Source organism: Pan troglodytes, chromosome 5 (assembly GCF_028858775.2).
Source record: "Pan troglodytes isolate AG18354 chromosome 5, NHGRI_mPanTro3-v2.0_pri, whole genome shotgun sequence".
Classification (NCBI taxonomy): Eukaryota; Metazoa; Chordata; class Mammalia; order Primates; family Hominidae; genus Pan; species Pan troglodytes.
Genome location: NC_072403.2, coordinates 35,678,889 through 35,705,793, shown reverse-complemented (window position 1 = coordinate 35,705,793; position 26,905 = coordinate 35,678,889). Strand labels below are relative to the sequence as shown.

General features: G+C 50.3%; 2 protein-coding genes across 3 annotated transcripts; both read left to right on the top strand.

Moving 5' to 3' along the window:
• The first annotated feature begins 16,370 nt into the window (after nt 1–16,370).
• Nucleotides 16,371–19,056, top strand: LOC112209536 (interferon-induced transmembrane protein 3-like). The gene has a single exon (XM_054686659.2). It carries the CDS (start codon nt 18,464–18,466, stop codon nt 18,803–18,805), a length of 342 nt encoding a protein of 113 aa, XP_054542634.1. The 5' UTR covers nt 16,371–18,463; the 3' UTR covers nt 18,806–19,056.
• Nucleotides 19,057–20,534: 1,478 nt separating this feature from the next.
• Nucleotides 20,535–25,653, top strand: LOC134810183 (MHC class I polypeptide-related sequence B-like). 2 transcript variants are annotated; one of them, XM_063812292.1, is made up of 5 exons: nt 20,535–20,708; nt 23,883–24,137; nt 24,602–24,660; nt 24,765–24,914; nt 25,571–25,653. In XM_063812292.1, exons 1-4 carry the CDS (start codon nt 20,639–20,641, stop codon nt 24,873–24,875), a joined length of 495 nt encoding a protein of 164 aa, XP_063668362.1. In that variant the 5' UTR covers nt 20,535–20,638; the 3' UTR covers nt 24,876–24,914; nt 25,571–25,653. The 2 variants fall into 2 exon arrangements, with proteins under 2 accessions (XP_063668362.1, XP_063668361.1); XM_063812291.1 differs by lacking the exon at nt 25,571–25,653 and having other exon boundaries at nt 24,765–25,006.
• The last annotated feature ends 1,252 nt before the right edge of the window (nt 25,654–26,905 follow it).

Below are 26,905 nucleotides of genomic sequence, written 5' to 3'. Positions count from 1 at the left end.
TGGCTTTGTATTTGGTCGAACACCCTCAGCCTCCTGCTCCTCAATTCTTGCTTTCTTATCATATATATCAAGCAGTGCCCTTGTTGGCTGCCTCTTGTAACCCTGGTGTCCTCTCTACTAACTTTCCCCACACTCCCTGCAGCTTGAGTCCCCTTGGCTGCTCCTCTGAGGTTGCCATGGTAACCATGCCCTCCGGCTTTTGCAGGTCACTGCCACCACTTGTTCTCAGTCTCTTCAGGCCCACATTCTCCCCAGAGATATGGATAAGCACAACTCTGGGACCTTTACTATCATCACCCCCAGCCTGCAGAGGATAACACCCCGACACTTCTTAGTGATGCAGGTCCCTCTCCACAGCATGTTCCTGAGGCTCTGGTGGAAGGTGTGCCCTCTGGGTCCTCTTGTGGAGCATGGTCCTGGTGGGCCTTCATCACGCCCACTTCCCTCAGCCTTGTTATTGCATCCTCTACATGTTCCAGGATAACTAGGTCATATCTACCTTGTTGAGAGTTGGGCATCATTTTTTCCAGTCTATATGGACTCACCCCAGTAGTGGGTTTACCCCATGTCCTGGGGTCTTTGATAAACCCATGTCCTGAGAAAGTGCCTCCAAGCCAAAGGATTTTTATTCATCCAGACTGAAATTCTAGTTTATTGATCAAATGCCCTCAAATTCCAATCCCAGAAGTGCACCCCCGGCCCCTATGGGGACATGCTGGCTAGTTCCTGCAAAGCTCCTGAGTGGGATTCCTGCTGCATCGTAGGGGTGAGGCTTCTGTAGCATCTTTCAGCATAGGAAGTGGGAACGATTACTAGAGAAGGGTGAGCCTCCTCTGCATGCCCAGGGGGTCCTGGAGGAGGGCACCCATCAGATAACTCTGTTCTAGTTTGCAGAATCTGAGGTTCCCCCACCAGGGCCCTGACTTTCCTATAAAAGGCCTGTGTTGGCTGAGTATCAAACGTCTCTGGAGCACTGTGCCCACCATAATGATGTTCAGCTACCATTCCATGCTATCTGCTCTTTTGATCCAGGAGGTAAAGGCCTCTCCATGAGACACTGCAGAGACTCTCACACATAGCCAGTGACAGCTGTTAACAACCTGCAGATTCTCATTATCCTTTTATAGAGCATCAACACAGCTGGGAAGTAACCAGCCAACTCCACTGTCTTTGTGGGTTTACCCCCAACTCCATCATTATTGTGCAGGTCATTCTATCAGCACATCTGCCATAGCTTCCACTAACCAGAGCATCTTCTCAGGTTAGCACTGGTGAGACCCACGGCAGCTCAGATGCAACTTCTGCCACGGACTTTCTTTGTCCCCCACTAACCTAGATGGCATCCTCTTGGCCTGACAGGCAGTGGGAAAGCTTATTTCAAATTTCCAGTTTTGGTCATTTTCATGGATCGCCCTTGATACCACTTGTGATAGCTGCAGTCCTGAACTTAGACCCCAATACAGGATTAAATGTGTAAGGATTTATTAGGGGAAATACTTGCGAGAGAAAATCAGGATAGAGACAGAAATGCTGGAAAAGCCATCAGATCACAATGCAACTCTGAGTCCCAGTGAAGGAGAGAGGGCAGGAAGGTCAGCTGGAAGCATCCTAGACCCTGTGTAGGCTAAGGGAAGCTCAGTAGGGGTGGCAGGGAGTCCTGGAGCCTCAGTCAGCCTTCAGAGTAGGAATATTCTTGCCATAGTTTCCCTGCTTTGGTCAATCATTGGTTGGAAAAAGCTGGGGCAGGTGTGGTCTCAGATCAAACGTGACAATAGATTTCAGGCTGCGACAGCTGGGACATCATCAATTATTCTTCCTCTACCTGAGGGCCTGGGATGTGCATCCTCATGAGTGCCACAGTGATCCACTGGAATAAGAGGAAAAGGGATGACGATAGAGAGAAAAAAAAGGTATTAATTGATGAACTAACACTTTAAATAGATGAGAAGGGATGATGTTCAGGGCGCCAGCAGAGGAACTGGCTCTGGCTGGGAGCAGGATGGTTAACACACAGCAATCCCCCATGTAGTAAAATGCCTGACATGTGATGCAGCTGCAAATGCATGAGCAGACGGTGGTGGAATCTGTGAAGTTGTCTTCTAAATGTGTTCAGTTTTCTCAGTGAAGTAGGAAGCAAGATCATCAGCGGAAGTAAGAATGGGGAAGGAGGATTGGATGTGTGAAGACAGAGAGAAGGTATGTAAGAGTCACCCAGGCCAGGAGGAGGCTGAGAGTGAGCCATGCAGGGAGAGGGTGATTGCTGGCTATGGTGGGGGCTCCCCATGAAGTTTGGGTCGTGAATGTAGAGAGAACAGTCAGCATGCTGTGTGCTGCTCTCCAGCCTCCTGCAGCTCATGGGGGCAGGTGCAGTGTAGGCTGAGGTGGAATCCACCAGCTGTGTAGTTTTGCCAGGCAAGTGTGACAACGAAAGGGAGAGGCAAGGGAGGGATGGAAATTATTTACTACAGAATCCAAAATGGGTGAGGAGGGAGGAGAGGACAACAAACACTGAGGGAGAAGGAATAGATAGCAGCATCACTGGATTGGGAATTTCAAGGGGGTGGAAAAATTATTGGAATAGATTTACTACAGAATGGACTCCATGCCTGGAAAGCAGGCACACATGCAATGAGTGGTTCACTGATGTTACATTATAGCATATGATCAAATGATAGCATCAGTGTCTTCAGAGCCTGTGGCTACCCTGCAAGGGGATGAGTGGAAAGATGGTCAGAGAGTGGGAAGTGTGAGATTGAGAGTGTGGAAGGGCTGGGGTTCTTTGCCATGATGAGGCCTAGGGGAGGACAAGGTCCTGAGTTTCCGGCAGAGAGAGGAGACGGTAATGAAGAAAAGGAGTTCCAGGATCTGAGAGGCCAGGGAGTGAGGGCATCTTCTCTGCTGTATAGGTGTCTATTGCTGACATAAAAATTACCACAAACCAAGCAGCTTTAAACAGCACCTAATTATCATGTCACAGTTGTGTGGGTTGCAAGTCCACCCAGTCTCACGGGGCTAAGATCAAGGTATGGGCTGGTCTGTGCTCCTTCCTGGAGAATCTGGGGAAGAGTCCACATCCAAGCTTATTCAGGTTCTTGTCTGAATTCACTTCCTGCAGATAGAACTGAGCTTCCCACTTCCTTTTTGGGAGCACCCTTAGATCCTAGAGACTTCTCTCTGGTGCCTAAAGCACATCCAATCCTCCTGCTTGGAACCTCTGATCTCCCCTTTGCTGTGTCTCCTCTGCCTTCCTTCTCTGCAGCATGTGACTCCATCTAGAGCAGATTCTCTCCTTTTAATGGCTCATGTGATTTGATCGGGCCCACACAGAGAGTCCGGGATTATCTCCCTACTTTAAGGTCCTTTATCTTCATTACATGAGTAATGTCCCTTTTGCCATGCAATGCAACCTGTTCACCGACTCCAAGGACTAAGACTGGATCTCTTTGGGGACTAGTACTCAGCCCAGCACATCTGCATATGTTGAAGTCAGAAAGAATCAAGGAGACAGCACTGCTGGAGAGGGTGACAGTGATCTAGGAACTACAAGAGTTAGGATTGACAGGAATGGCTTGGGGCCCACAGGGAATGGCTACAATGAGGGGAGCGGGGCCTTAGTCTGATGACAGCTTAGGGGTTTTAGGGAGGAGGGAGGCAGAAAGGTCTGAGAACCACAGTGAAGAGCAAGGACCCCACCTCACCTCTGAACCCAGGGGTACAAGTTGCTGGGAAACTCCCCCATGTAGGGGAACTTCAGAGCGGGTCACATCCTCAGGAAGACCTGGTTCCTGCTAGAGCTTCGAGGTGAGGGAGCATCCTGAGAGAGAATGAGGAGGTTTTGCTGATCATGGACTGAGGATTCCAGGGAGTACAGAGGGAAGATTTCTGGAGTTAGGTAGGGGACATGGTGGGGGGACAGAATAGAGCGTGCGGAGCCTTGTGGGGATGCAAGTGCTGGGTATATGGGGGACCCAGTGTGACTGACACAAACAGGGAAAGGGCATGAGGAGCTCAGTCCTGGTGGACTCAAGGCAGACGATGGTGCTGAGGCTGTGGGAGATGAGGGAGGAGGAGCAGGGGTGGCTGTCACCTGGGCTCTGTCCATGGAGGTGAAGACAGTGAGGTGGTTGGGTCTTAGTGCTGTGTGGACCTTCTGATGACTGGATGGAGTGTCTGAGGGAGGAGGGGCCTCAGAGGATTCACTCGTGACCCTGAGGGAGGGTATGTTCTCACTTCAGGTCTCAGGTATGCCCTGACACCTTTCTTTGTGGCTTAGGGCTCCCTACTGTAAATTATTGGGGATTAGTACCTTTTGGAATTTGTAACTTAAAGCAGAAACTCAGATGGTTGAAATGTCATTTTCATGAAGGTTTGTTATTAGCGTATCATTTAGATTGTCTTGCAAAAGTCTCATTTTTCGTTGTTTTTCTAAAGGGCTGTCGATCTTGTTTTAAATTTACAAATATTGATAATTTATCTCCACTGTTAATTGGTTGGGGGTTGTTTAATTTTGTACTGCATAGTTTTACATATCTATAACAACAGTGGTTTGGGCCTCTTATGTTCTAATAATTAAGACTTTAAGCTGTGTACACATTGCAATTCAAGTATGAGTCATGCATAACCCTGGCACTAAGAGACAACAGGGAAAGTCCTTCTCTCCTAAAATTTTGCAAAGGTTCTGGGTTCTTTTTCTACTGAGTGGGAACAAGTCAGCTAGTGAGGAACATGAGGTCTTTGGCCTCATCGAAAGGTGATTCAACTCCCAACTGTGAGAAGCACTGACCACTAGGAAGACCTCCCTGCCTGGTCCCTGGACCCCTACACCATGGTAGAGGCTATCTTCCCTCCCACTGCAGAGTGATATCCCAGATAGCAAGCTGGTTAGCTGCTGCCAGCTCTTGGGTAGTTTTGTCTTCTAAGGCATGGGTTTTTATTTGAGAATCTTCCCCTTCCCAGCTGACCCAAACCGGGGCCACCCACTGTTTTCTGAGCCACCTCTGCCCAGAGACCTGTGGCTATGCCCTCCAGTCACAACAGAACACCCTTTCAGAACACCCTGCAGGAAGCTGAGATCTCTACAGACTCACATGAATGGTGTGTGCACAGAGCTTTGGTTCTAGTTCAGGAGGTGTGGAGCGAGGCTCGCTAGTCCAACAGAGCTTGAGGCTAGTACTAGTGTCATATGCCAGGAGGCAAGGTTACAGGGGATACAAAGTGTCCAGACCTACCAGAGAAGGCAAACCCCTGCAACAGGCAGGGCTAGACAGGGACAAGAAACAAGGTCATTCTGGGCCAGCAATAAGAGGGAAAGGGAAATTACAGACATATCTCAGAGAGATTGCAGATTTGGTTTCAGATCATGCAAACAAAACAAGTCACACAATTTTTTTGTTTTTGTAGTGTACATAAAAGTTATATTTATACTTTAGCCTATTAAGTATACAATAGCATTATGTATAAAATAGATATGTACATACCTTAATTAAAAATTACACTACTGCTAAAAAATGCTAACAGTCATCTGAGGCTTCAGCTAATACTAATGTTTTTGCTGGAGGAGGGTCTTGCCTCAATGTTGATGACTGCTGACTGATCACAAGGTGGCTGCTGAAGGCTGCTGTGGCAATGTCTTAAGACAATAAAGTTTGTGGCATGGACTGTAAAGTGGGAATTAGTACATAAGTAAGGTCAATATGAGTTTTCAAGTCAAGTGGACCTGAATATGAACCCTTCAGTCCTTTCCACCAGCTAGCTATAGAACCCTGGGCACATCTGGCCCACAATTGGCCCTGACAGACACTTTCACAGTGAATGAGTGCTGAATGAAACCATATGAGTCAGTTTCCTCATCTGCAAACCAGTGATGTAATTCCTGCCTTGCCAATTCAGAAGAATACATGAGAAGAAACATAGTGCCAAGAAAAACAGACACAAGACCTGTGGAAGGCTGGGCACCAGTGCTCTAAAGCAAGATCTGCCTAAACTGGCAGGAACATTTTTCACAGCAGAGACAGAAGTTGGTCTGGATTCTGTCTGGGGCCAGGCTGAGAGGGAGGTGGGGGCAGCAGAACGGGACAGGGGCAGGGGCCTATGCAGGGCCAGGCAATGAAGCAAAGTCCAGGCCTGGAAGGGCGGGCTCCTGATGTCTGCTGGGAAACTCAGACAGCTCCCTGCCTCACCTGCCATGGTTTTTCCTCTTCAAGGATCTCTCGGAGCTGTTGCCTTCACTTTTCCTGCCTTGGAAAGTGGGGATGATAACGAAAAGCTGTTGCCAAATTAAAGGAGGCTATTGCCTCCTCTCCCCTCCTGGTCCCTAGCACTCCAGGACTCACAAAGATGCTGCTCTGAAAACCCCAAGGCAAGCATGGAAGAGTAGAACAGCTCCAGGGGCAGTGGGAAGATGAGGGCACCCCCGCATGTTGACGGACACCAAGGGTGGGGGTGGAGGAGATGAAGGGGATCAGCACAGGAGTCTGGGAGAAATCCTCTAAATCCCACCCTGCACCAACCTCACCCCTGCAGCTCCTTGCATAGTTACAGCTCTCAGCTCCTTCCCAACCACACCCCAGCCCAGACCTCAGGGCTCCCTCTCCCCACCCCCTCCAGAGCAGCACAGTCCACAGAGCCCTTGAAAAGGAATTCCCCCTCATCTAACAGTTAATTATTTCTTAGTGGGGAGGGACAGCCGGTCCTCTCTTTCCAGTGACCCCATATCTTTGTTCAAGGCATCCAGTTATACTCCCTGAGCCAGGGATCTCTATGCCAGCTGGGACCTAACAGCTTCTCCAGTTGCTCAGGGGCCAGCGCTTATGCAACCTGGCATCTGTGCCTGGCACTTCCTTCAGATGTCTGGCTGTCCTCGGAGGGCTGGAGTCCAAGGAGTTGGGGCAAGTAGGTGGTAACCAGGCAAAGTTTGAGTTGCAAGAAGACAGGGATATCGGCCATCCTGGTCATTGTAGTCTTATCAGGTCCTTGTCCCTTGTGGAGGCAGAATTCACCACATGTTAGTTTTTCCTGCTGTAATGAACATGAACTTGGGGTTGGTGCACTGATACAATAAGGTTTGCTCTGCTGCAGTAATGTTGCCTCCGTGTAAGAGAAACAAAGGCTTCAATATAACATTTGCCTGTTTATCTCACAGCCTAAGGGCTAACAGAGCATCTGTGGGAACACAGTGGCCCACACCCTAGTCAGGACCCCACAAGGACTGAACCAAATGTAGGGTCATTAGCTTTTCCTGGCCTCAAATAGGAGTCTCACCCTGCCTTAGCCATGACTCCCATGCCATGTACATGTGGTAGGGGCCTGTGTGCCCAGCAAGGACACAGTTCAGAGAGCTTTCTTCATTACCTAGGGTGTGTGGCTGGAAAAAAAAAAAGTTGCCCACGCCCGTGAGGCTCTGCAGGGAAGCATAGAACCTACTACTAAATTCTTCTGGGCTGACCCATTTCAGGCATGGTTTCCTCTGTATCAAAGTTGCTCTCTCACTGATCTACTGACAGCTAGCTCTTAACAAAAGAGCGTGTGGAGCACTAAAACTCATGTCGGCCTGAGAGGGCCCCAGACATGTAATGATGTCTGGTGGCTTTGGCTCGGGCCACCCCATGGCTGTCCTCCTTCTTGGGCATTCCCCGCTCCCATCTCACTGGAGTCATGGTGGGTTCACCTGTCCTCTCTTCTCACTCCCATTCTTCAGGGTGGGATGCAGTGGTGTGCTCCTCTCTCCCCAACAGAGCACTGGTGTCCCTTTTGGAGTCTAGTTTCTCTTTTCACCCCCAAGCCTGCTGGGGAGGAATCAATTCCAGGAAGTTGGCTGCTGGGCATCCACTATGGGCTCCAGCCCTGGACCACAGGCGCTGTCATATTTTGCGTGGAAAGGAATTTGTTTCTTTTCTGCAAAGTAAAGGAAAATGGAATGAGGGCAATTAGGTTGATCTCATGATGTCCATGGGTCCATGGGAACTTGAAAGACTCATCCCCTTCCCCCTGCTTTAAGAAGATAAATGGAGAAAAGGAGCTCCCATTAAGGGAAAACATTGACTCTATTCCTATTGACTCTATCCTTGAAATGGAATTTGGATTCAACTTCAAAATTGAATTCATTTTTAGGGATAGAGTCAAATTCAAATATTGACTCTATCCCTGAAATTAAATCACGAGCAAATAAGAAATTTATGAGATCCAAACTAAGCCATTTAAGTAAACTATTCCAGAATTTAAAGCTCAGCAATGACAAGATATCAGGAAACAGTGACAATTCTCCCACTCCACAGGTGAGTCCAGTGAGACTGGTCAGGGCTTGCTGCCTGCTCCTTGGTGCTGTCCTGGTACTTTGGAAGCATCTATGATTCTGTGAACCTCACCCACAGCTGCCCAGCAACTTCCTTTTGCTTATATGAGCCAGACTCTGCTTTTATGGCTTATACTGAAATAATTTATTTATTTATGAGTTATACGTCCCATGTGGAGATAGGGAAGGAGAGTTAGGTACTCTTCAATGTTACTACCTGCTAAGCATATATACATGATTTTTTTTTTTTTTTTGAGACGGAGTCTCACTCTGTCACTCAGGCTGGAGTGCAGTGGCATGATTTTGGCTCACTGCAGCCTCTGCCTCCTGGGTTGAAGCAATTCTCTTACCTCAGCCTCTCAAGTAGCTGAGGTTACAGGTGCCCACCATCATGCCCAGCTAATTTTTGCATTTTTAGTGGAGACAGGGTTTCACCACTTTGGCCAGGCTAGTCTCGAACTCCTGACCTCAGGTGATCCACCCACCTCGGCCTCCCAAAGTACTGGGATTACAGGCGTGAGTCATCATGCCTGGCCGAAACGTTGCTTTTTAAAGGTATAATTTTGGATGAGAGCAAATGCTAGTGTATTTAAGTAAATTCCATGAAGAATGTGAACACTGTAAGCAAGCGCATTATTCTCAGCTTCCATCTCCTCACAGAGCCATCATCCACTCTCTTCCATCCTGCCCCCTACACTGGGAGGCAACTATGACAGACAGACGACATGGCCTGTGCTCCTTCACCATCTGGCTTGTGCTTGGGTGTGGATGATAACAGGCACCTGCAGGAGATGGGAGTGTGGGAGGAGGAGTAACTCAGGGTTTTCATTTCCCTCTCTTACTCTGGGCAGCTCTGTGATTCTGTAATCACTTCAGGCCTCTATCTACAGCCATAGGCATGCCGGGCTGCCCCTAGTGAAAGCTACAGATTTGCTGGAGTTCTAGAAACTGCTCCCTTCCTTGCTCTTTCAAGCTCAGAAATGCAAACCATTTCCTGCTACAGATCATCCCAGGGAGCTTCAGTGCCCCTTGTGACTTTCTTAGCCCTGCCAGAACCTCTTTAAAACATGTCTTCCTTCTGTGCCATCTCTTTCCTGCCAGGACCCAGACCACAGGGTGCTCCCACAGAAGAAGGGACAAGAATTTATTTATGACATGGCAATAACATATCTATTCACAATGCTAATTCAATTTGTTTTGGAAGAGACTGGGTCTTGTTATGTTGCCGAGGTTGGTCTTTAACTGCTGGCCTCAAGCAATCCCTTTGCCTTAGCCTTCCCAAAGTGCTAAGATTACAGGCGTGAGTGAGTGTGCCCAGGCCTTAATTCAAAAATTTGACTTACTACAATAAAAGGGAAACAATAGAAGCATTCTGGAAATGGAACAGGAAAGAAGGCAGAGGTGGGAACGATCAATCTGTGTCATCTGAGAAGCCCCATGTGCAGAGGCTGTCCTGGGTCTTTAGGGGACGACAACAACAAAGCACACAGGATGCTGGTGTCAGGGACAGAGCATGGCCACTGTGGGACATAGCGGCTCTCCTACAAAATAATGCTCATATACATCCCTTATGAGGAGGATCAGATCAACATATAAAAATATGCCAGATAAAGTGGAGGCGAGGGCAGGATGGAGAGCTGCCAGTATCTGCCCTTGACCTCCATGGACTTGAAGAAAGGCTCAGCCTGGAGTTGTATGAGGCCTCCGACCTGGAGCAGCACCCACCCCTAAAGACCAGGCACCAATCACAATGCAAGGAGAGATCCAGACAAATAAACAGGAAATGACCACAGCAGGAGCTTTGTTGAACACAGAGCGAGGCCACACACCACTCAGCACCTGGCCCTCCACCCGCCTTTCTCTCCCCACCTGCCCCTGCCCCAGCACAGCAGATCCTCAGAATCCAAAAAGAGAACCTAACCTCCATGTTTTATTAATGGCTGATAATATTTTACCACAGCTTCAAAGAAATGATATGAGAATAATAACTAATAGAGTAAGAAGTCTATTCAGGGTGAGTGAGTGACAAGGGAAATCTAGGAGGGAGATATTGTAACCCTTTCATTCCCAGAAAAGAAATGATGGTCCAGGGAGATACACCAGGCCTGGATATTGAGATTATGTGGAAGGGGTTCTGGGGCATCAGAGGAGTGGGCCTCACTCCCACCATCCTCCCCTTGCTATGCTTGGGAGGAGATAGAGCTCATCAGCTGCACAGCTGGGGAAAGAGAAGTCAGGGTCTTCCAAGAGACAAGGGGAGCTGCGAACAATCTGTGTCTTGCTGGTCTGCACAAGGCAGCTCTCAAACAGTGGAGAACATGCTAATGAGCAGATTCAGCTCAGCCACTCTCAGCCTTGACACACTGAGCATTACAGACAGCCCGTGACCAACCCCTACTTTCAAATCCAAAGATCCCCTACGGCTTGAAGCTGCTCCCCGGCCTCAACTCCTGTTGGTGTTGGGCCCCAAGGGTCATATTTCAGGAAGCTGTGAGCACCACATCAGCATCAGGGACCCGGTCACCACCTGGAGAATGATAATAAAAAGACCCAGCAGAGCCTGCAGGAGGAGACTGTATTTGAGGCAGGACCATGGGATAAGTGAGGAATGAGACGGTGGCTCCATCCTGTCTATTTCAGGAGTTAGAGATGAGCTGCCCCTACCGCCCCTTCCATGCTGCTTTTTATTGAGTAGACCCCTCCTGAAGTTCTTTTGAGGAGAGAAGACCCTGTTAGGTGCCATGGTAGAGAGGGGCCCTGTGAGTCTTAAATAACTGGTTAATATAGCTACTTAGCTGAAATTAGGAAGGTAAACCCAGGATTCAGGGGAGGAGAAAGAGACAGCATGGGATCCTGCAGTCACCCTCCTGTACATCTGTTTGCAGGGAGGGTCTTTCCTGCAGGGTTGGGAGCACCCAGTATTGAGGTCCTCTGAGTATGGCTACCCTGTTGTTCTCATCTGTGAATGGGGCCAGGCCTGTTTCTTCCCCCAGTATAAACAGCCAGGGGAATCCATCCACAAAACACCTCCTAGCTTCACATTAATCCTGTATTAGTTTGATTTAATATTTCATATCTTATAAGAAATGAAATGGAAGGATGATCTCTTTGGTAAAGGTAATTCAGATTCCTGGGGCCCTGGATACCTTATCTCACTGTTTAAAATCCTCATGGAGGATCAGGAGAGTACAGAGCCCAGAAACAGTCACGAGACCTGAAGCTCCCTGGTGTAAAGGACCCTCCCCCGCACCGTGGGGCTTAGAGTGAACAGCACAGCTGACTCCCAGGGTCTGCAACCTCTGGCCTCTACTGTCAGCCTGATCGTTCTCAGTCTTCCTGGCTGCCAAGCTTCTGGTTCCCAGCAGCCTCCTCTCTCACCCTTCACCTCTTCTGACTGGGGTCATTTGCCACTTGACAGGCAGTGCCCTCCTTGTCAGTCAGCCTGTCTACCTGGTTTCCTCTCAGGGTGTGTGGCTTGACCGGGTTAACCATCCCCAGCCCCAGCAGAAACAGGGAGAAGTGACTCAGCAAATCCCCCAATAGCAGTGGGATCCCTACATGTGAGATGGGGCAAAGCCATCATTCTAGTCCCTCCCATACCTGAGAACTTCTTGCACATCACAGGTCCAAGGACCATAGCAGGAAGTAGCTCTAAGCCAGAGACAAGAACAGAGCAGTGACAAGAGGCTGGTGTGAGTGGAGACCAGAGAGCTCTATTGAGAGTAGTGGGATGAGGCCACAGATGCCCTGTGTTGAGGGGCTAGTAGGAAATGGTGGGAGACTGGGATTTCATTGCACTAAGAAAGGAAGAGGATGGAGTGTCTGTGGGATGTGATGGTGAGGATGTGCCGTAATTCCCATTTGAAAGGCTCACTCTGCCTGTTGTATGGGTGACGGACAGCAGGTGTGAGAAGCAGCAGGCAGCCCAGGTGGAAGGCCCGTCTGATTTACTATCCTAGAGAGGATTGGCTCTGGGGTAAAGTAGTAGAGAAGTGAGAAGTGATTGGATTTGGGGTCAAATATTTAAGATGGTGTTAGCAATAAGTCAATGGAGAATCACACATTTATTTACTTAACTTAATTCTACAGTTCATTCCCAGGAGTTTACAGCAACAAACCCATGGTAATAAATATACATGAATTATTTTAAAAACAACACCAAGGAAAATATAAACTTTAGAATGTTAAGGCTAGGGTAAATCTAGAACATTGCTAGGCATGAAGGAGCATCTGAAACATGTGCTGAAATGGTTTACTGTTTACCTATCCATGGATTTGTTGGCTCACAATTTTATTGCATCAGAGCACCATGGAGAGGGGTGACAGTGCAGGTCACCAACCCTTAGTTTTCTGCTTCAGGAACAGTTCCTTGTTCTACACTTAGAGTCAAAGCAAATTCCGTAACCGTAAGATGTTCAAAGATGAAGTCAACGAATGCAAAGTCAGTAACTAAGTATAAAAACCTCCCCCAAGGAGAGTCTACCTTTCTTCCCCAGAAATGGCCTCACTGTGCACTGCTGAAGGGAGAGGGTCTTTTCAAAGAGCCCAAGACGCAGGGGCTACTGGGCTGCAGCTCTAAATAGAAATGCCATTCTTTCTACCTGCAGGTCCTGCCAAGCCTAACAGCGGACTTCAGTGATCCCACCTGAACCAGGAATTCGGGATTTTTGATGCTGGTTCTATGTGAGCCATTGTGTAAGCTTAAAAATGTGACATGGAGATTTTGCTGTAATTGTTTCTTTGCTGGAATTTGACATCCACGGTGCCTCTGGCTTCCTGTCTGGTCCCAGGAGGGAATGGATTGTCCAGCACTTTTTTTCAGCATCTCTTTGTGGAGGGGGAATCAGGAGATTTGGAGTCGGGGCCCCTCCAATCTCACCCTCTTCTCTAATGCAGAGTCCCTTAAGCTTTCTGGGGTGGGGGCGTCAGCACTCTGCGGATCTGATGAATAAAATTGTTCCAGCTCCTGAAATAAAGGCACAGGTGCACATAAATACGCTGACTCTTGCATGCAGTGCCAAGGTGAGGAAGTTTCCTATGATAGATTCCGAGTTTAGCACTTTGACTCTCCATTAACATTCACACAGACACACACACATACAGAGCCAAAGCCAGCGATGCGGGAGGGGCTGACCTCAGGGGCGGGGTCACAGGCATCCCTCAGGTCCTTCTCAGTGGCCTTTGTCTCTTTTTCCTGGAGGTGGAGGAGTCTGTACTTCATGAGAAGTCCTCTGAAGAAAGCAGGAGATACTTAGGAGCGGGGTCCAGAGATGGACAAGGATGGGGAAGTGGAGACAAAGGGGAGGGGGCGAGGCAAGGGGGGAGCACGCAAGAAATGGGGAGGGGGAGGACCTTATAGTGGTCAGAAAAGTCACACGCAGAATTTGGCTCTTGGTTTTTGTGTTTTATTAGGATGGATTTAGAAAACCAGACAGAGTGCGAGATAAGGAGTCCACTTTGCAAAAGACACGTCTTAGTGTCCTCCTAGTTTGAACTCATCAGTAGTAGCTGGGAGAAGCGAGCCGGGACGCCTGTGTGGGGCACGCCCCCTCTAGTTGTTCCCATTCTCTGCACCCCACCGGCTGGTGCCCTTCAACCCCAACAGGAAGGAAAGGAAGGAGGGGTCGGAAGGCTTTGGGTCTTCCCTCGCGCGCCTTCTTCCTCTGCCATTTATTCCCTGAGTGTCCTTGCCTTCCCTCCGCTACCTCATCCCCACCTTAACAAAGCACACTCTGCGCTGTTGGGCCAGGATTCCTCCTTTGGCCTCTGACTCACTGGTACAATTTCGCTGCGTCCTGTCCTTACCGCAATTGCTACTGGGTAGAGCCGGAGAGAGCATCGCCCAGACCCGCTAGATTCATGCAGCGCCACTGCCCGCACATTCTTGACACTTCTTTAGATCCAAAGTCAGAGCCTGAGTTTTCAGACTAGTTCCGAAAGCCTTTAGCCATTGAAAAGGAGAAATCAATACTCTAGGAACAAAATTTGCTTCGACTTTGTCTCAACCCAAAGACACCATGACGGTGCAGTTTTCAAAGTTGCTTTGAGTATAAATGGAACAGGGTCTCCTGTGTCAGACTCGATTTTGCGTTTCCCTCTTTATTACAGCCCTTCTGTAAATTTTATTACACGTATCTCTACTCCACTAAAAACATTTCTGTCAAAGACACTAAGAAAGAGTCAATGCCATGAAAATATGAAGGATACTCTTAAAAGAGAGTTTCTGGTGCTGAGTTTTAATTAACACTTTGGTATTTAAAAATCTCTAACTATTTGGGTTTGGGGCTTAGCTTCATAATGTTTCAAACTGAGATATACTCTTCCTTAACCTCCATACAAATTCAGGTTTATTTTTATTTTTAATTGCATTTATTTTTCTTTTTTTGAAACAATGTCTCCATTTGTCACCCAGGCTGGAGTGCAGTAACACAATCATAGCTCAATGCAGCCTCGAACTCCTGGTCTCAAGCAATTCTGCCTCACCTTCCAGAGCTGAAATTACAGGTACAAGCCACCGGGCCAAGCCAAATCCAAGTTAATACTGTAATATAAAATTCCAACATTTCAGAGAAAGTGAAAATCACCAAGTTATTGTAGTCCCTGGAGTCACTGTCAAAACTTTGGTGAGGGCTCAGTGGCTCACGCCTGTAATCCCAGCACTCTGGGAGGCTGAGGCGGGTGGATCACCTGAGGTCAGGAGTTTGAGACCAGCCTGTCCAACATGGCGAAACCCCATCTCTACTAAAAACACAAAAAATTAGATGGGTGTGGTGGCGAGTGACTGTAATTCCAGCTACTAGGGAGGCTGAGGCAGGAGAATCACTTGAACCCTGGAGGTGGAGGTTGCAGTGAGCCAAGATCGCACCACTGCACTCCAGCCTGGGCGACAAGAGAGAAACTCCGTCTCAGAAAAACAAAACAAAACAAAAAGGCCGGGCGCGGTGGCTCACGACTGTAATCCCAGCACTTTGGGAGGCCCAGGCGGGCAGATCACGAGGTCAGGAGATCGAGACTATCCTGGCCCACACGGTGAAACCCCGTCTCTACCAAAAAAAAAAAAATACAAAAAAAATACAAAAAATTAGTGTGGTGGCGGGCGTCCGTAGTCCCAGCTACTCGGGAGGCTGAGGCAGGAGGATGGCGTGAACCCAGGAGAATGGCGTGAACCCAGGAGGCGGAGCTTGCAGTGAGCCGAGATCGCGCCACTGCACTCCCTCCTGGGCGACAGAGCTAGACTCTGTCTCAAAAAAAAAAAAAACTTTGGTGAGAAATCTTCCAGGTTTTTCCCTACTTAAAATATACATTATGGAAGTGGTATTACTGGCATTATAATTCAGTATATCCTTATCTTTTAAAAAATGGTTAAAAGTATGAGACGCACACATCTTCTCATAACAATACTTAAAACTGATCTTACCTCTTTTATTGACCCTATAAAATTGTATTGCATAGCAGTTCTTTGGAGGATGATGGAAATGTTCTACGTCTTCATTGTGGTAGTGGAGATGTGGGTGTGTACAACAGCCAAAACACAACGAGCTATGCATTTCAAATAGATACATTTTAGATACATTTGATTGTATGCAAAGCAAGGCCCAATAAAATGGCTTTTAAAATATTATCTTCTTTGAGATTTGTACTTTGCTTATGTAAAACAAAACGAAACAAAAACCTTGTTCTTGTGCCCAAGAGACACACCCTGACACATCGGCAGGTAGAGGCTTACGTGTGTATATATATTACTGTATATTTACAGATTCAGAGAGAGAGACAGAGATAAAGCTATGTTAAGAATATTCATACATACCAAAACTAGATAAAAACCAAAAATAAAAGTTAGAAATAATAAAACTCTATATTTTAAATGTTATTCTCTTCTTCACCTTTTTTCTCCTCTTTCCTTCCTCTCTCTTCCGTTTTTTCTTCAACACGCTCCCCCACCCCCCAGCCATCCTTCCCTACTTTCTCCATTCTCTGCACTTGATCCCCGGTGTATTCCAGCCTCGAGGCCAACACATGTCACCGCGTCCGCCTGGGGCAGGTCGGGGAAGGGACGCGAGGCGGCGCTGTCACCGCATTCTGAGGGCCGCAGCGCCCTGCGCCCCTGCTGGTCTTGTATCATTTCAGTGAACGTCGCTCCAGTCTTTGATGGGGCCACAATCGGGATGTAAATTTAGGATCCTCACTGAAGGGGCGGGACCCTGAGAGGCTTTTTCCTGGCCCCTTAGTTGTGAGTTTTCCTGCAGGCGGCGGAGCCAGTTTCCGTCAGAACCGCCCAGAGGCAGGCGCTGCCTTCCTGGGGTGGCGGAGCAGCTGGAAGCGTTTTCGGATCCTGGAATCCGTGGGTGACGCGTGGGAGGGGCTGAGGCGCATTTCCCTACTCACCCGGATCCGAATCCACCGCGGTGCTGTTTCAGGCGAGTCAGATTCCACATCGCGCTCCACCCCGGACTCGGAATTCCTGCCCCACAGGTCTGCATTTTCACAGCGGCAGCTGTGAGTGCCCCGCGGCTGGAGACCAGAAGCCTGAAGGCAACTCCGCCCTCCCCAGCCCACAGCGCCGTTATTCCGTTTCTATATCAGCAAACACTTGTAGACCAGGGCGGGGTGACGGGTGATCTCAGTCCTCGCAGTGAACTCCGGGCCGCAGGCTCGAAAACGCGCGCGGGCGCCCAGCCCAACCCCGCCCTGGGTTCTGTAAGCGACCGCACTGGGTCCTTTCTCTTTCTTTTCCGGACCCAGCAGTGGCGCCTAAAGTCTGCCAGGAGGAAGTCGCCCCTTTGCCCCGGAGTTCAGAGGTCTAAGGCGAGTGCTGAGGAAGAAAACGTAGTTGATGGGGCAGAGCAGAAGAGGCTGGAGGTGGGGTGGAGGAAGAGGGCATTGGACAGAAGGCCTGGGAGACTTGGTGGGGGATGGGCAGCCAGGCCTGGACCCTGGGGAGTGCCTCACCCGGAGCGGAAGACCATCTGGGCTTCCCCTAGCCCAGAAAGGGTGGATTGGCTTCACCTCTGCTGGCCATCACCTCTACATGCCTTGGAACTAACCTTGTATATTATTATTATTGTCGTTATTTAAGTATTGAAAGTATTTTTGGGGGTGAGCTGAATGAGACCCTTTGCTAGAGCTGGCACAGGGAGGAAGGTCGTCCTGGAGGGAGGGTAGACACTGTGGAGGGAAGGGAGACCTGTGTCAGGAGAGCTGAGACCACCTCTCTGCCCCTCACTACTCTTGTAATCTTTAGGAGTGTAAATAATCCCCCTAAGGTGGGGACAGGACCTCAGTCCCTGCTGTGCTCAATAGATTATGATGATCAAAATAAATAATCAGTGAATGTGGATGGGAAATCTAAGTAATTGTTAAGACCCTGTGATGCTTAAATTTTCACTCACAGAAATGTGTAGACTAGGAGTTTTAAGAGGAATGGTTAGTAATTATAGGTATAGTTCAGTTTTAAAAAATGTTTGTAAGGGTGACAAAGATAGAATTAACACAGTTCCAGATCATGGACTGTTCATCGTGTAGTGGGGGATGGTACAAGATGGTAGATGACAGCTGGGCATGGTGGCACTCACCTACAGTCCCAGGTACTCAGGAGGCTGAAGTGGCTGGATTATTTGGGCCCAGGCATCTGAAGCTGCAGTGAGCTGTGATCACACTGATGCCCTCCAACTGGCGGCAGAGTGAGATCTCCCCCTCTTAAAAATAAATAAATAAATAAATAAATAAATAAATAGTAGATGGAGTTCAAGAATGCAGGCAAAGTTGGTACCCATCAGGGAGGTTCAAACCATGGGCTAGAACAGTGGTTCTAAAACTTGCCTACACATTGGAACCACGTAGGGAGCTTTAAAAGATATTGAAGCTTAGGTCCAACCTAGCCTTACTGATTCAATTGGTTTTGGCTGTGACCTGGGACCGTGGATATTAAAAACTCTCCAGGTGGTTCTGTGAAGTGGCTAGGTTTGAGGACCACTGGCTAGATGTTCCAAAGAGTAAGAGACGTGTGTGTTGGGGACGAGATGATTCTTTCAGTAGAAAGAGGCTTTTGCATGGTGTTTTTATTATCGAGATATAATTTATGTGCCACGTAATTTACCATTTAAAAATGTACAGTCCAGGGCCCACTCAGAACCATCCCAGCAACCTGACCACAGCTGGTCTTTGCTGGACACCATGAACCACACTGCCCAAACCTTCTTCATTCCTGCCAACAGCGGCTGCCCTCCCCCGCCCCCCAACCGCAGCTATGAGATGCTCAAGGAGGAGCATGAGGTGGCTGTGCTGGGGGCACCCCACAACCCTGCTCCGCCGATGTCCACCATGATCCATATCTGCAGCGAGACCTCCGTGTCTGACTATGTTGTCTGGTCCCTGTCCAACATCCTCTTCATGAACCCCCACTGCCTGGGATTCATAGCATTCACCTACTCCCTGAAGTCTAGGGACAGGAAGATGGTTGGAGACCTGACTGGGGCCCAGGCCTATGCCTCCACTGCCAAGTACCTGAACATCTGAGCCCTGATTGTGTGCATCATCATGACCATTCTGCTCACCATCATCATCCTAGTGTTGATCTTCCAAGTCTGTCGATAGATCAGGAGGCATCATCCAGGCCAGGAGCTCTGCCCATGACCTGTATTCCACATACTCCAACTTCCATTCCTCGTCCTGGCCCCAGAGCTGAGTTCTGTATCATCCCTTTATCCTCACACACTTTTCTACAATGGCATTCAATAAAGTGCATGTGTTCCTGGTTAAAAAAAAAATGTACTGGTCAGTGGCTTTTAGCATAATCACAACATCGTGCCACAGTCGCTATTATCTAATTGGGAAGATTTTCTTTTTTTAAAGGCTAGTCAAGTGAAGCAGTGGGAGCGGAGAAGGAAAAAAGAAATCTGTAATTGGTTGTGATCAATTAGTTGTAAACACCACTACACTCTGACCAGCCTAATTGGGAAGATTTAAGGATGTGACACGGTCTAATGGGCTCAGAGGCAGAGGCGACAGTAATCTGGAAGCAGGAGACTGCTTAGGCAGAGGCATCCCGGTGGGACAGGGCAAGGAGATTGGGGAGCCCAATTTTACTGCAACACTGGAAAGAGGGATGTCACCAGAGAAATGGGGGTGGTGACAGACAGGAGGTTGTGGCAGCTGTGGCTTCCATGGTAGAGACCTCACGTGTGACATTCAGCAGATGGGGTGCTGTGGGGGTCTTAGGGCACTCTGACTATAGCTGGGACAGTCACAGTGTTTAGGAAGCCTGTACGGTAATCTAGGCTGAATCCTGTGCAGTGATCTAGGCTGAAAGCCGAGACTAAAGTAGTGGCTGTGGGATCAAAATAGGGTTGGAGGAGCTTTGAGTACTTGAGAAGGAAAAGAGAGAAATCAGAAGGCCCCACGGAAAGAGAAACAGGGGAGGAAGAGAGGATGATGTCGTGCGAGACGTGTAGAGTGTCCTTGTAGACCTGTCATATTGGAAGGTACTATGGTCTCAGAGGTACAGATGTCCTAAGGCAGGCTGGAAAAGGGAGTCTGGGGAGAGCTTGGTGTTGGAGTGGACACTGGCAAGCTGCCTCCTTGGCCTTTTGATCACCCAGGGGCTGAATAGAGAGGCAGCCCCGGGAGACCTCACACACTTACAGGAAGTGACCATAAGAAAGGGGACCTAGCTTTGAGTAAAAGGGAGGAGAAGTAGATTGTAAAGCTGAAACGTCTAAGAGATTTGTCGTCTGAGCGGATCAACTGGGGCAGGTGCTTCAGAAACAGAGGTAGCTGAGGTCTGGAAACAGGTCTGCAAATCTGGTCACTGGCCACATAGCCAGTAACGCTGTGCGCGGCTGAGGGGAGTGTGTTGGGAGAATGACCAGGCCTCGTCTCTTCTGTAAGTGTGTCCTGGAAAGAACAAGCGAATGACAGTCAGCTTGATGGGGTGGCTGGCGAAACGGTCTTGGTGAGGCACGCTATCCTAGGGGTGGGGGTGCGGGGATGGGGTGGTCGCAATACAGGGAGGGCGGCAGGGCCCTGGTCGTGCTCATGCGGTTGGGGCTGTACTCTCAGCTGCTCGGAGCCAGTCCTCGCATTTGGCGGCGCTTCCGCGCGCTCCCCCTTTTCTGGGCTCCAGGTCCCGCCAGCCAAAGTTCTCCAGGTCTCCTGACCGCTGGAACGTTCCCTTCTGAGTGTGGCCCCGCCCTCCCAGCTCGTGATTGGCCCTAAGCTGCGGGCGCCAGTTTTCATTGGGTGAGCGGTCGCTGGGGTGGGGCCAGGTGACAGGAAATTTCTGGTGGGCTTTCGCGGCTCCGCTGGGTTGGCAGCCGCTTGAGCCACTGCGAGGAAAGCAAAGTCTGGGCCATGGAGATGAGCCTAGTCCTGCTGTTCCTGACCCGCACTGCCCTTTTTGCACCCCAGGGAGCTGCTGCTGGTAAGTGGGGTTCCTGGCGGTCCTCGGCGGAGCGGCAGCGGCGGGGCGTTTCTGGGGGTCCGGGTGGGTAGCGGCGAGCGCTGTGCGGCCGAGGCGGGGCTCAGGTGCGCTGTCGGGGGTGCGGGGAGTGGACGCGGCCCGTTCCCGCCACACCTCAACCCTGCTTCCACGTCTCTTTTCAGTCCTCCTCGGGATCGCTCATCACCCGCCCCCTGCATTTTCTGGTCTTGTCCTGCACTTTCTCTCCTCGCCTCTCCTCCGTCTCCTCTCACTTTTCGGACAAACCCGTCTTTCTGAGGCCCCTGGGTTCCCGGGCTGCTCCTGTGAATGGCATTCGAGGGCCCTTCCAGCGCGGCCGCTGAGGCAGCCACCTCCCCCGGTGCTGGGGGCGGCCCTAAGGTCCCTGAAGCCCTGTCCTCTCCCGGAGCCGACGTGTTCTCAGCTCCTGGGCCGCATCTCCTGGAGTTGGGGCCCTCCTTTCTCGGGACCCGGAGCTGGTGCTTCCTGCTGCTGTGGGGACTGTGGGGCTCCTGACCCTCACGCTGAGGGGTTGGAGTCTGCAGGCTCCGGGCAGAGGATTCTTCCTGCGACTTCTCTCATCCCCAGCTCATTCTCCCCTGGCCTCCCGCTCCCGGGGATCCTCTCTTATCTTGCATCCTTCCCTGCTACTATTAACTCCAGTGATCTAAGGACACCAGATTCCCTCCCACCTCCTCCCCTGCCCTCAGGGCACCTTGGGTCCTGTTGCCCTCCCAGCTCCCTGTTACCCCTTCCTATCTGCAGTTCTGTGATACATTTCTAGGATGTCCTCTGCCCTCATCCCCTGCCCCCGCCACCGCAGGTCCCTCCTGCCTCCCTTATGGGCCTTTCCTACAAGCAGCCTTAACCCAGGGCTGCCCCTATGCCTCCCACTCCCAACTCTCCCTGACCCTAACTCTCTGGTGCTGCCTTTTGTCCCAGGGTCTTCCCTCCGTCCCACTCCCCTCTAGACCACCCAAGGGGAGCCCTAGTGCTAATGTTAGTTGGGCCTTAGGCAGGGCACAGGGCAGGGCAGATGCCCCCTCCCCTCTAGTGCAGGTGCCTGCTCTGGGCCCTGCCTCACGGTGGCCCCTTACCCACTCCTTCATCCTCAGCCCCACCCTCTTGAGGACCCCCCACTCCAGCCCACGGGTGCTGGACCATCCCTCCCTGGTCCCTCCGCCCCTCTCCGCCTTGGGACCTTGTGCTGCTCCTACCTCTTGCCCAGCTGCCTTGGACCCTCAGCAAGTTCTCATCTTTCCCAAGCCCCACCCTCACTCAGAGCACCCTCCCCTCCTGTCCTCACCCTAACCAAAGTTCCCCCAGGGTCACCCCCACACCGTGCTCACCCCATCCTCCAGTCCTTGCCCTGCACATCTGTCCTCCTCTCTCTACCCAGACCCAACACAGGCCGTGTGTCCAACTGCTTCTTTTTTTTTTTTTTTTTTTTTTGAGACGGCGCCTCCCTCTGTCGCCAAAGTTGGAGTGCAGTGGCGCGGTCTCGGCTCACTGCAAGCTCCGCCTCCCGGATTCAAGTGATTCCCCTGCCTTAGCCTCCTAAGTAGCTGGGATTACAAGTGCCCACCACCACACCCGGCTAATATTTTGTATTTTAATAGAGACTGGGTTTCACCATGTTGACCGGGATGGTCTCAATCTCCTGACCTCGTGATCTGCCTGCCTAAGCCTCCCAAAGTGCTGGGATTACAGGCGTGAGCCACCACACCTAGCTGGTAATTCATTTTTTAATTTTTGGAGGAATCAACACACTGTTTTCCATAACAGGTGCCCTATTTTGTATTTTCAAATGCATTACACAAAGGTTCCAGTTTCGCAACCTGTTTGCCAAACTTGATATTTCTGTGTGTGTGTGTGTGTGTGTGTGTGTGTGTGTTTGATAATAGCCAAACTAATTGGTGTAAAGTAATAGTTCATTGTGGTTTTGATTTGCATTTCCCTAATGACTGCTGATGCTGAGCATCTTTTCATGTGTCTGTTGGCCATTTGTACATCTTGTTTGGGGAATTGGCTATGCAAGTCCTTTGCCTACTTTTGTATTAGTTGAATGTCTCCTGTTTGAGTTGTAGGAGTTCTTTATGTATTCTGGATATTAATCTCTTATCAGATATATATGATTTGCAAATATTTTCTTTCATTCTGGGGGTTGCTTTTTCACTGTGTTTATTGTGTTTTTAATGAACTTTTTTATTTTGATGAGTCCAATTTATCAATTTTTTCTTTGTTGTTGTATCTTTGGTGTTATATCCAAGAAAGTGCTATCAAATTCTATGGCATGAAGATAATTCCCTATGTTTTATTGTAAGAGTTTTTCAGTTTTAGTTCTTGAGTTTAGGTCTTTGATGTTTTTCTTAGTTAATTTTCATATGTGGTGTAAGTTAGGGATCCAACTTCATTTTTTTTTTTTTTTTTGGCATGTGAACATCTGGTTTTCCTAGCACCATTTGTTGAAAAGATGCACTGACTCTTTAAGACCCTTGCCACCAGCCCACCCCAGGGGACACCAACTGGTCCATCCACCTCCCTACTTGGGGCATTGCCATGCCACTCTGAAGCCCACACCATTGCTTCTCCCTGGGATACGGACCTCGTAGAAAACGTCTCTGGCACCACAGCCTACCTGCCCCTCCTGCCTCACAGCCAAGTCTCCCTTGCCCCCACCTTGTCCATGTTGAGCCTTCCTCAAAGGCAGTGGACCTTGCCTCCATCTCACCCTCACCTGTGCACCACAGCCATGGTGGTCATGGGTCCCTCTGAGCCTGGGTCCCTTACAGTTTCTGCTCTCCCCTCTGGCAAGACCTTCCTTCCACCACTGCCTTCATACTCCTCCCTTGAATCTGCAGGGCAGCCCCTTCCATTGGCCTCCTCCCTATACCCTGAGGGGGCCTGTGGCTGCCCTGCCCTGGCACCTGGCCTACAAGTTTGCCATCCCCATTCCCCCTTCTTCTGTTCCTCAGTCCCCTCCTCTATCCTCCCACCTTCCCAGTTTTCCTTGCGTCTGAAATCCTCATTCTTGTCCCTTTGCCCGTGTGCATTTCCTGCCTCCTCAGGAAGGTCGCGACAGCAGACCTGTGTGTTAAACATTAATGTGAAGTTACTTCCAGGAAGAAGTTTCATCTGTGATTTCCTCTTCCCCAGAGCCCCACAGTCTTTGTTACAACCTCACGGTGCTGTCCCGGGATGGATCTGTGCAGTCAGGGTTTCTCGCTGAGGGACATCTGGATGGTCAGCTCTTCCTGCTCTGTGACAGGCAGAAAGGCAGGGCAGGGCCCCGGGGACAGTGGGCAGAAGCAGTCCTGGGAGCTGAGACCTGGGACACAGAGACTGAAGACTTGACAGAGAATGGGCAGGAGCTCAGGAGGACCCTGGCTCATATCAAGGGCCAGAAAGGAGGTGAGAGTGGGCAGTGGGCAAGAGTAATGGGAGAGGCCTTTTCCAGGAGAGCTGGGGGCAGAGAGCAGGACCTGTCTCTTCCCACTGGATTTGGCTGTGAGTAGGAGTGAGGAATGGTGCTCAGCGGGGCTCAGCCCACACAGGGAAGGATGGAGGAGGGCCAGGGAGGGGTCCTTCCTGGTCCGAGTTCTGCACTTGGACTGGAATGGAGAAGTCACTGCTGGGTAGGGGCAGGCAGCCTTGCATTCCCTCCAGGAGATTAGGGTTTGTGAGATCAGGAAGCCAGCAGCACCAGGGGCTTTAGGCATTTCTACACATATGGGAAGCTCTTCCTCTCTCCCAACCTGGAGACTCAGTAATGGACAGTGCCCCGGTCCTCCAGAGCTCAGACTTTGGCTATGAATGTCACAAATTTCTGGGAGGAAAATGCCATGCAGACCAAGACACACTATTGCCCTGTGCAGGCAGACTACATGCAAAAGCTATGGTGATATCTGAAATTCTGGAGGTATCAGAAAAACAGGTACTGTGAAAGTAGTGGGTCCTCCGATAGAAGCCTGAACCTGGGGTGGGCATTAGGCAGGAAAGGAAGGCCTCAAGGCCAGGGCTGCCTCATCTGCTTCCCAGCCTGCCCATCCTGGAGAGCTACCTCCTAGCCCCACGACCCAGGAGCCCACCCCGACAACCCTCTCCTCAGCATCAAAGCTGGAGTCCCAGAGTGTGAGGCCACAGTCCTGAGGCCCATCTTCCAGCAAGCCTAGGGGAATTGGACCCCAGGTAAGGACCGATTTGCAGAAGGTCTGGGGTCAGTGTGGGTTTCAGCGAGAGTCAGAACAATAGAGAGGACCAGTCCTGTTCCCTGTATCTCCCTTAGAGGGGAGCAAGGCTTGGCCACATGCCTCACTGGCTCTGCCCTTTTGTCTCCAATGACCCCCACAGTGAATGAGATGCACAGTGGGGCCTTAGAAGGCAATGTCACCATGATGTGCTGGCCTCCATCTTCTATCCCTGGAATATCTCTCTGACCTGGCATCAGGATGAGGCATCTTTGAGCCAGGATGCCCAGCAGTCTAGGGGTGTCCTGCCCAGTGGGAATGGGACCTACCAGACCTGCATGGCCGCCAGGATTCCCCGAGGAGAGGAGCAGAGGTTCACCTGCTACATGGGACACAGAGGGAATCACAGCACTCACCCTGTGCCCTCTGGTGAGCCTGGGGCAACTCTCAAGGGTTTCGACCTAGGGAGGTCAGGCCAGGGTGGGGATAGCAGGGACGGCTGTGGCTTTGCGTGCTCAGTGTGTCACAAGGCCCTTTTTTTAGAGAAGGCCCTGGTGCTTCAGAGTCAATGGCAGCCATTCTGTATGCTGCTGTTGCTACTGTCATTATTATTAGTATTAGTAGTAGTAGTAGTATTCTCTGTGTCCTTTGGTGCAGGAAGAAGACAACATCAGCTGCAGAGTCCAGGTGAGAAAACGGGGCAGTGGCCGGAGATGGAAGGACTCCTCTCTGGGCAGCAGGGTCCCCTCATAGCTCCTGCACAGATAGACATGTAGGTAACAAGGTCCTGGAATAGGGGATGGACGTTGGGGTATTTGGGAGGGGAATGGGAGCCACATCTCCATCTACACCCCTAAGTCCTGCCCCAGCCAGGGCTGGGCCACGGCCCTCAAATGTCCAGCGGTGGCCTCCTCCTGCTGCAGGTGAGGAGTGGGCAGCAGGGAGGGCCGTGGCACCTGCTCTGTCCCCATCCTGGTCTCTCTTGTTTCTTGGGCTCATCACGGTGCGTCCAGGTGGGGTGAGTTGAGAATCATGTGCTGATTGCTGAGGGCCTGGATGATCATGGCTTCAGTGGGAGTAAATAGTAAAGGCGGCTGTGATCTGGGGAGGGGCTAGAAACTGGAGAGGAATCCGAGGAGAGGCGGTGCCCCTAGTCTCTTCCTCTCTGCATCCCTCTCTCCTGTTTCTCCAGCCATCAGGAGGACACCAAGAAAAAGACCCACGAAGCCCAGACTGGGAGGCCTGCCTGTGCAGCCCCTTTGAGGTCCCCTTGTAACAGGGAGGGTCCTGAGTGCACACGGCCATCTCTGTCCACTTTGCAGCTCCCCATGGGCCTCCTCCAGGAGCTGCCTTGGGGGTATCATGTCCTCTGGGTCACTGGAGGTTCCCACCACATGGCCCTGCCTCCCTGAGTTTCTGTGCAGATGTTATGGAGGAGTATATAAGCAGACGTCCCTGGGCCATTTGGGAAACAGGAACCAGCTCCTTGTCAGGGCAGCTGTGGTCCCTGTTTTCATCATATGTCCAAGTGTTACCTTGTCTAGCCCCCAGGAACACAGTCCCCAGGACCATGTTTTTTGGGGCACCCACAGCAGGGGCAGTGCAGGTCTGGTTGCTCCTGCTCTCACCTGCAGCACCTCCCGTAGAGGAATTGTCAGTTCTGGTTCCCTGTGGGCAGTAAAGGTTTCCTTGTAGGTCACTGGGGCATTGGCCAGAAAAAGGTTGTGAAAATCACATGCTAATTTCTCAAAATTCCTGCTTTCAATGTTGATGTCCAATAAAGATGTTCATAATTTCAGCTGGATATTCTTAATAGGATTTCCTCCAATACCGATGCTGTAAAGCATATTGAATGGAACAGGAATTCAAATTTGAAACTCTCTCTCTAGAAGGGTCCATGTGGGAGATGGTGGCTGTGGCTGTGGCAATCCCCAGGTGCAGAGTGGGCGGAGGCAGCCTCAGGCTGAGGGGTCTCAAGAAATCCCTTATTCC

Bases quoted from the DNA above. Each gene is read 5' to 3' on its own strand.
- LOC112209536 (XM_054686659.2), top strand. From the start codon at position 18,464: ATGAACCACACTGCCCAAACCTTCTTCATTCCTGCCAACAGCGGCTGC.
- LOC134810183 (XM_063812292.1), top strand. From the start codon at position 20,639: ATGGAGATGAGCCTAGTCCTGCTGTTCCTGACCCGCACTGCCCTTTTT. The intron at 20,709-23,882 runs GTAAGTGGGGTT...CCTCTTCCCCAG, and splicing joins ACCCCAGGGAGCTGCTGCTG to AGCCCCACAGTCTTTGTTAC. The intron at 24,661-24,764 runs GTACTGTGAAAG...TCTGCTTCCCAG, and splicing joins TGGAGGTATCAGAAAAACAG to CCTGCCCATCCTGGAGAGCT.